Source organism: Podarcis erhardii, assembly GCF_964252035.2.
Source record: "Podarcis erhardii genome assembly, chromosome: 8".
NCBI classification, from domain to species: Eukaryota; Metazoa; Chordata; class Lepidosauria; order Squamata; family Lacertidae; genus Podarcis; species Podarcis erhardii.
In genome coordinates, this window is record NC_138499.1 from 41,370,133 (window position 1) to 41,379,283 (window position 9,151).

Here is a 9,151-nt window from a genome sequence, read left to right on the forward strand (position 1 = left end):
AAACAAAACCCTGATCTGACTCATTAATAATCAGTTGTTGGAAATGCCAATGAGCAATTAAAAATGGCAAACCCATAATTAAGATTGTAAGGTAAGGACAAACAATAGGATCCAAAGCATGTAGAGAAGCCCTGACAGATGACTTTTTTCTTTTTTAAGAAATCATCTTTGGGATGGAGCATTTTTAGCAGAGAGTTGGGGCAAGGTAGATTGCTTAACCTACTAATCATTTTTTGTTGTTGTTCTGATTGCCCCTAAGTTGGTCCAACATTCCAGGCGCATATTTACTATTTACATATTTACTTCTAGTTTTCATTATCACAAGGCATATATATTTATGAAGCTTTATTAATATAAAACTTAGTAAAAAAACCCAGTTAATTCTGTACATTAAGACATGGCTCTGACAAATACTATACAAAATCTGTGACAATACCATACAAAATCTTTTTACATGTACAAAGATGAATAAACTCTAACAAAGTGAGTCCAGATTAGAACAGACATTTTTTCCTTTACATTCTGCCTTACTCCTTTTTGCCATTTACTTACCCTACACTCATCAATTTTCTTTCAGTAGATTTAGTTTTTTAAAAGCATCACATGCCTGGCATGGTAAGTAGTGTAAGAGCAAAACAAGCATGGTGAGCACACACACATGGTGTCACAGAAATTTCTGTAGATAAGTATTTCAGCATTTTTAAAGTTTGAGGAAAATAAAAGATGCCAAATGAAAATGTTGCAGCATGAAGACATTGATATTTAAATTTGCATCATATAGCAATCCCATCTCTTCATCTGATGAGACTGTATACATACTCTTTAGAGTTGGTGAAAGTGGAAATCTGACCTACCAGAAAGAATCAATGAACAATCAAAGTGTCAATGAAAAATCAAGTACTTTGGTTCAGCTCCTTACATTATTTACTTACATTAAGGCATATATCATCTAGATGTGGTGTAAATTGCACTCTACATAGCTGATGTGGGAATAAGAGATTCTAGTAACACTGGTGTTGAACTGAGTTCCAATTAAATAAGCAGGACTTACTCCCATGCAATATGTTTAGGTTTGGCAAATACAATTCATTTATTTGATGAAATCTTCCATAAATGAAGAAGCTTTTACTAGATTTCTTCTAAAACTTAACATCTACATTTGGCATTTTCGAACAAATTTTGTCTAAACATAATTTAAGTGTGAAGTGAGCTAACAATCTAAATTTAAACCTTGGGACAGACTGAGATTAAGTTAGCTGAATTTAGGTCCTAATGAAGTCCAAGGGGCAAATTTGTCATAACTACTTGTCCCATTGAAACCAGTAGGAACTAATTGCAACTGTCTGGATCAAGTCCCTTAAGGCTAAGAAGACAGAGTGTGCTTGAAGACAAAATAACCTTGAATCATTTTGCCCCAGACAGTCTGCAAGAGCTTTTCAATTTTGCAAAGGAAAGGCTGGATAATTAGCAGACACTCCAGCCTAACAAGTCTTTGCATTTGCATTCTTCCAATGATATAGAAGAGTCATTACAAAATGTAAAACACCTGTTCAGTATCAAAAACTCTGCAGCAGACATGGAAACTTCAGTGGCTGCCTTAAGAATAAACTATGGATAAATCCTTGGAAATCTGCATTTTTCCTGCAACGGAAGTTTCAAGCAGTTTGTTTTCTTCACACAACTGAATGCAGCCACCTGGAAGACCTCAAGTCTTTCAAGAAGTGAGTCTGTGGATGCAACATCATTGTAGGAGTCCAAGTCAGCTGTTAGCACTGTCAAAAAAATAAATTAATAGACCTTTTATCAAAGATTGCTATAAAGAGTTACTGACAAGTTTGAGTAGAAACCAGAAATGCAGATCAACCTATTAGTCTAAGATTCAAATTGTACATGATCTTGGAAATGTCAAGTTTTTAACTTTGCTTTGCCGCTTGACAATACAGATCATAAATGGGAATTCTCCTTTAAATCCCCTCCCCCGAAAACAGTAAAGAAAAAGAAACTACGTTTGCACACCAGCTGTGAGAATATAATTTCTCTGGACAACTAAAGAAGTGCTTTTGTTTCTATACATAATAAGTTAAGCTCTACAGAAAACATTTTTTTAAATCTGTTTCCCATAAAACCGGAGAATGGAAATGAAAGATTCCAGTCTTATTGCTTTTTAAAATAGATTTGTAATATTGTTTTGACTTGTAAAAAAAAATGTTATTGTAAATGGCTATTAGCTGACTGCAGATTTGTATATATATTAAAGTCCATATAAAACTAAAGTCCTGGAAAATTAAGTTACAGAGGAAGCACATTTCCTCTGGAACAGACTTGAGGCCCTTTCAATGTTTTGGAATACAATTCCCATGATCCCAGACCATTGGTACCAACTTGGGAGAAGCTGATCTGCAGCAATGGAATGTATATAGCTATTTGATGTAACACATTAGATATGTTTTAAATAAAGTAACAGGGATGAAATAAATGTCATTTTAGGGCGTCTATTACAAGCATACTTGCAACAGAATCCTATGAATGTGTACTCAGAAGTAAGGCCTATTAAGTTTGGGACTGCGCTCTAAGGATGCTGTTACCAAAAGAAACCTTGTGGGTAGTTGAAAAGCCTAACAAGGAGCTACAGATAATGTCAAACACCTGAAACCTGTATGCAACCTTCAGATAGTTGTCATTGTTCTATGGTCTGGTTCACTAACAAAAGATCACTGAACATATTGGCAGCCAGTGGGCAATTTAATAACCTCCCACCCCACTAAAATAAATTGGCCTATACTTGCCATTTTTTATAAACCAGACCCACTCATTTCAAGAGGAGCTATTCTAAGTTTAAACAAAAATCAGCATCAGAGCAATCTTTGGAAATCTCCTTTCAACATAAAAGTGGTCAGATTATAAAGCCACAATAATATTAATTCTAATGAATCATGTCCCCCCCAGAAGTGAAGCAGATCTTACCTGCTGGCTGACAATGTTTTCCTGCCTACATTCTGAGGCATTGGCTCACAGTGGAAGAAGCTTTTTATCCACCAGCATCTTTCAAACACGTCAGGTAACCCTATAAAAGCATACACATATGGAGCTGGTGAATAATAAAAACCAAAGCGACAAAAAAGGCTATTAATTTTAATGAAGCAAGAATACCAGAAAAGGCAAAGCATACTGTAGTCTTATCTGAAAACATATTAGAATTAAATGCACAGTTGGGTCTGGCGGGTCAAATGATTCCCATTAAGTATGCTAAACTTTTCTGGATGTTAGCTAATAATTTAAGTAAGCGTAAAAATACCATGATGTGCTTTTTCCTGGTCCAAGGAGTTTGTGGGTTCAGAGCAGCAAGATGAACTGCTTGAAGAAACACTAGAGTCAGAATTCAGTCGTGCTGTGTGTGAAAAAGAGAGCCTACATTACATTTGGGGAAATCAAATCAGTACAGTGGCGTAGCGTGGGTTGTCAGCACCCGGGGCAAGGCAAGTAATTTGCGCCCCCTAACCCATGGATTTGCGCCCCCAACCCGTGGATTTGCGCCCCCTAACCCGTGGATTTGCCCTAACCCCAGATGTTGCGCCCGGTGCGGCCGGCCCCCCCTGCACCCCCCACGCTACGCCACTGAATCAGTATCATACAGACCAGTGTTTAAGGTTCAAGCCACCTTCGATTACTTTTAAAGAAACAACTCTTAAAATGGTTAGTAAACACATATCCGTGCCTATTGTTTCAAACAGTGGCTAATTTTTTACACTTCTGTAAGCAAACGTTAATTACAAGGAATCAGGTTGCATCATATGACAGCAAGTTAGTATGATTCAAATGCATATACATTCAAATAAGACTGAGATTAAAAAGATTATTTCAATATTAAATGTTTCTTGGGGAAACGAAAGGATTCCCTCAGGAAGAGTCATATCAACAGAGCTAGTTTTAAGGGCAGGCGGTCCAGGAAACTGCTGGGGGAAATCAAGTTTGGTGGGCAATATGTTCCAGTTAGGGGCACCTGCCATAGGTTAGATAACAGGAATAAATCATGCATGCAGAAATTGGCTACAAATACAATTAAAGATATTCCAGAGCTGAGCAAAAGGAGGGGTGAAGCAAATATACCTCTTGCTTGTGGTGCTTTAAAATCTAAGCCCAGCCCTAAACATGAATAATGAAACCCATACTAGTATGCACACTAAAACTGTGGCTGTCCATACAGAAACAAACGTTTTGAGATCATGTTAGTCCTCCTTTTCAAGGCAGAAAACTTACTTCTGTAGTACTGGTTCTTGGCCAGAAGGCACCCAGCAGAAGGCACAGCTGCCATTGCAATGGTTCTGTCCAGTAACAAAAAGGCAAAAATTATGGAAGGACACCTGCAGGTCAAAAGAAAATAGGGAAGTTGTAGGTTAATTTGCTAAACCACAGCATAGAGATCAGATCTCTACAGTACTGGGAACTGTATCACATACTTGCACTATAAGATTATAGACCTTATACTTTATGGGTCTGAGTTTCCTAGGGACAGGGGTAAGATTCTTGTAGATAAAGAATGTGTCGATCTTTCCCACATGTGCCCAAAGTCCTGAGATTTATGCTCACTACATGAAAATAAATCCCTCAGATCATGTTGCACCTTATCACTGAGCTCAGGCACTTGCAGATGAATGCTTTTCAGGCTACATTGGGAGCATTTTAAAGTCAAGAGATGGCCATACAGAAAGCCAAATCGGATTATTTGTTCATCCAGCCTAATATTGCCTGGCTTCGCTTTAGAGCTGGCAGCTTTCAGGCAGAAGTTGTTCACATCATGTCCTACTGTAACTGAAAATGCCCAAGCTTGGGGCCTTCTATGTGTGAAACATGTGCTCTGCTTCTGAGCCCCAGCTTGGGTCTTGCGTGAATCTGCAGATCCATCATCAAATTGCTCACCTTATGTAAAGAAGCTACTTCCCATGTTGGCAACAACTCACTGACTATGAATGTGCACCTGCTATTTAGGATCAGGTGCTTAGAGATTCCGCGAACAGCCCAACTAAGATTTACATACCAGCACTGCAAAAGCTTTGCAACCTGTTAGATTCTTCAACTCAAAGCCATAATGCAGAGAGGCATGTCTTGCATTGCCTACTGATAGAAACTCACATCCAGTCAAGGAAATGCAATCTCTAGGAACCCGCTTGGGGTATTACTACTTCAACTCATGAGTTGCGAAAAGCAAACTCCAGAAGGCACTTTATTCCTGCAGAAAGTTTGGGCATTCATTCCCGGAATCCCAAGCGGGGAAGGAGAAACTAGGCATGCACGTGATCAGTCTAGATTACCTGTTGCTTTCTTTTTTCGCAGAGATCAGCAGCCACGTCGCGCTTCTTTTTTCCCCTTCAGAGAAACACAGATCTCGCTACAGTCTGAGAAAGCAAGCTCGCTTTCACTGCCCTCCTCCTCTCACGCCTCGCTTTATATAGAGGAGCCCTCGGCGACGGAGCTGAAATTTGACCCGACAGGCGGCGGGGGTGGGGGGAGCGGGGGCCGTCGCGCGCAACCGAACTCACTTGGCGCGCTGCCGGCTTGTCCTCCTTCAACCCGGGTCGGGCCAGGCCTGCTCAAGTCCCCGGATCCCCTAGCAGCAGCAGCAGCAGCAATAACAACAACAATGAGGCGCCCGCCCTGGGCACGTGCTGCGCCTCTGGCTGGCCGGGGAGGAGCGCGTGCTCCGCAGTCGCCCTTTGCATCGGCGGCTGAGGGGAGCGCGCCTTCGCAGCTCCTCTCGCTGCTTCGGGCCCCGGAGGGTTTTGGCGGGTGGCAAACGGAGCTTGGACGCAATAGTCGCTTTCCTCCAGAGGATTAAGCAGCAGCGGGCTTAGCCATCGAATAGGAAGGACACACTTAAAAACAAATAAAAAAGACCGCGTTTCTAGAGCGCTGCTTGGCAGCGCTGCCCTTTGTAAACACTCCAGGTGTAAATCTCTCTGCTCGGAGGGCGCCGGGCGTGTATTTATGCTGCATTTCATAGACTCATAGAAATGTAGAGTTAGAAGGAAACTAGAAAGGTCATCTCCAATGCAGGAATCACAGCTGAACCATCCCTGACAGATGGCCTTCCATTTTCTGTTTAAAAACATCCGCCACCTTCCAAAGTAGTCACTGTGGAGCAGCCAATGTTACTGTTTTATTCTTTTTTGTAAACGGCTTTGAGGTTTTCTGCAATCAAGCGGTATATACATCTTATGAAGTAAACAAAAGAAATCCAGTGGGGGGGGGGCAGATTGGTAAACTCATAACAACAACACAAAAATGTTCCAGCTGTCTTCAAGCAGAACAAAAATTAACACCAGGAAGGTTGATGGACATGACTGAGTCTTTAATGCTTCCCAAAGCCTTAAGTACAGCCACCTGCCATAGCTCAACTGGGAGGGAGTTTCAAAGATGTGGAACCACCACCACAAAAAGGGTCCTCTCTTTCATGGTCCCCTATTTCAAACAGCAAAATTATGAAATGTCCTACTGCAAATGTAGTGATGCCACCTAAGTGAATCGTGTTAAAGGGGCATTAGAAAAGTTTGTGGCTAATAAAGCTACCAATGGCTACTAGTCCTGATGGCTACATTCTACTTCCAGCATCCAAGGCAGCATGCCTCTAGCAGCAGTCAGGGAGTGCTATTGCACTCATGTCCTGCTTGGAGTAGGCAACACTTTGGTCTCATCCATCAGGGCTCTTCTTATGTACTTAATACACTTAAGATATACTTAACAGTGGCTGGCAATTTCCCATTTGTTCATCACCATAATAAGTATGGGAGCCAAACCTTTTGCTAATGGAGCTGATTTTACACTGTCGCCTGCAGTCAGACTCTGTTCTCCTTTAATGTTGGCAATAGTGCTGCAGAATGGTTGGCACCGTAAAGCCAGTTGTCCCCTTTCACTCCTTTAAAGGGAAACTGGCAGGACCCTAGTTTCTCTTTAAAAGAGAACATTACTACTGACTGTCTGGACCAGGCATGAGGAACATGAAGCCCTCTAGATGTTGCTGAGCTCCAGCCATCCCTCATCAGTGGCCATGCAGGCTGAGAGTGATTGGAGCTGGAGCCCAACAACATATGGAAAGCTATAAGCTCCCCATCCCTGGTTTAGGCAATAGTATCTAGTGTATTGGAAGAAAAAGTTGTATATAAATGTAAAAAATAAAATTACATTTCCACATTAGTGTACCACAGAAGTGCAGGAACTAGCCAGGTCCATCCTGCCAGTTGCTTATGTAATTGATTAGACAAAAAGCATACATCATTCAAACAAGCAAACATATATACTATTTGTTTCTTTACATAACTGTAGAGATTGGCGAACTATTCTAAATGTTGGGTGCCTCAAAGCTATATGTTTTATTTATTGATTGAAGTTTTATGTTGGCAATTTATCCAATAATAATCATGTTATTTTTTATATGAAGCCCATCTGACTGGGTTGCTCCAGCCACTCCAGGCAGCTTTCAGTAAAATATAAAAACGCAACAAAACATTGGGCATTAAAAACTTCCCTATACAAGGCAAGGAGATCCTGGTATGTACATTATTCTCTCTCAACTGCCCCCCACCTCACTTCAGCCAACATTTTAACCTTGCAACTGTCATGCTCAGTAGCTCAATCAATGAGATTCCTGGCTAAAAGAGAATTTGTACCTGGAATCTTCCTAATTCTAGTCTGACACTCTAACCCTTGCATAATACTATACCATTGGATTTCCTTATCAGTTTTACTAATAGACAAATGCAGCCAACTTTATTTTTACAGGGATATATTAACAAGCTTAGGAGTTTGGCATGCATATCATTTCAGGCTGTGCTGTTTCCAGTTCTTGACTCATTGCGTTTATCCAACAAGGGTGTGGGGAGCCTGGGATAAGCAGCAATTCCATATGGAGTACAGTGGTACCTCAGGTTAGATATGCTTCATGTTACAGACTCCGCTAACCCAGAAATAGTACCTCGGGTTAAGAACTTTGCTTCAGGATGAGAACAGAAATCGTGCTCCAGCGGTGCAGCAGCAGGAGGAGGCCCCATTAGCTAAAGTGGTGCTTCAGGTTAAGAACAGTTTCAGGTTAAGAATGGACCTCCAGAACAAATTAAGTACTTAACCCGAGGTACCACTGTACTTTGGTACTGCAAATATATCCACATTTGCTAGCAGCCCTGCACTTCATTCACATTTATACTGCACTTATTAAATGTGCACAGGGAGTTCAAGTGTAGCTTTCTGAGCTGTGTGACTTACATGAATGAGGGAATTACACCAGGGGTTGAGGGAGTAGCTGTGTTTGCCAGTTGCAGCAAAGACTGTTGAGAGTCTTGTAGCACCTTAAGGGCAGATATGTTTATTGTTCATGGACTAGGGCCCACTTCATCAGTCACTTTTCAAATTTATCTAAGAAGAGATAAAATAGGAAAGGGGGTTTCATCCTGACGGATGTGCCATATCACGTTATTCCATCTCTTGCAACAGCTTCAGTGGGCGGCACATCCCGTCCCTTCTCTGAAGCATCAGAGCTGGTTTAGTCATGTCTCCAGTACAGCATTGCTCAAAGTGCACTAAGTTCTAATGAAAATGTAGACTTGGCCATGAATGTAAACAAGTAGCAGACGTCCCTTTACTTAATATGAAACCTTTATCTCGTATGTTGAAGTGGCATTTTACACTGACCTCCTGTCAGTCTTAAATGGCAACTTATATACTGCTACTCCGGAATGGGAAACTTGGAGGCTTGCCCCAGGTTAAAATAGCACAGCTGACAGAGATAAGTGTCTGGAAGTGGAATGTGTGCTAAAATTAGTAGGATCACTTACTTCGTGTTTTGCTTTTTAATTTGTCGTGATATACCGAAAAATGGTCCGGATGCTGGGTAAAGAAACAGACATAAAATGTTAAAATATTAAAGGAGCTCATTCTGCGTTTAGATGACTAATGTTTTCATTATGTCCACTGAGCTGTTTATAGGGAGCTAATCATAAATCTGCACTAATTTTATCTCTCCCTCACTCTTTTGGCTCAATGTTTTAACCACCTGTCAAGTCATATTTCTTCACTCTGAAGGGAATTTGCCCCTTTGGGGACTGTGAGATTGACTGACATTCTTTTGCTACAATAGGGTTTTCAGAGATGGAGTAAACATATG

The 9,151-nt window shown here is 41.0% G+C and overlaps 1 protein-coding gene across 2 annotated transcripts; it reads right to left on the bottom strand.

Moving 5' to 3' along the window:
• Positions 1 to 330: 330 nt before the first annotated feature.
• On the bottom strand, positions 331 to 5,632 carry PPDPFL (pancreatic progenitor cell differentiation and proliferation factor like). 2 transcript variants are annotated; one of them, XM_081874895.1, is made up of 5 exons: positions 5,310 to 5,632; positions 4,258 to 4,322; positions 3,296 to 3,388; positions 2,965 to 3,064; positions 331 to 1,772 (listed from the first exon to the last, which is right to left on the bottom strand). In XM_081874895.1, exons 2-5 carry the CDS (start codon positions 4,310 to 4,312, stop codon positions 1,760 to 1,762), a joined length of 261 nt encoding a protein of 86 aa, XP_081731021.1. In that variant the 5' UTR covers positions 4,313 to 4,322; positions 5,310 to 5,632; the 3' UTR covers positions 331 to 1,759. The 2 variants fall into 2 exon arrangements, with proteins under 2 accessions (XP_081731021.1, XP_081731020.1); XM_081874894.1 differs by having other exon boundaries at positions 4,258 to 4,361; positions 5,310 to 5,625.
• Between the last annotated feature and the right edge of the window lie 3,519 nt (positions 5,633 to 9,151).

Coding starts and splice junctions, on each gene's coding strand:
- PPDPFL (XM_081874895.1), bottom strand. CDS start 4,312: ATGGCAGCTGTGCCTTCTGCTGGGTGCCTTCTGGCCAAGAACCAGTAC. Junction 3,389..4,257: donor CAAGAACCAGTACTACAGAA/GTAAGTTTTCTG, acceptor TTTCACACACAG/CACGACTGAATTCTGACTCT. Junction 3,065..3,295: donor CCAGGAAAAAGCACATCATG/GTATTTTTACGC, acceptor ATGCTTTTATAG/GGTTACCTGACGTGTTTGAA.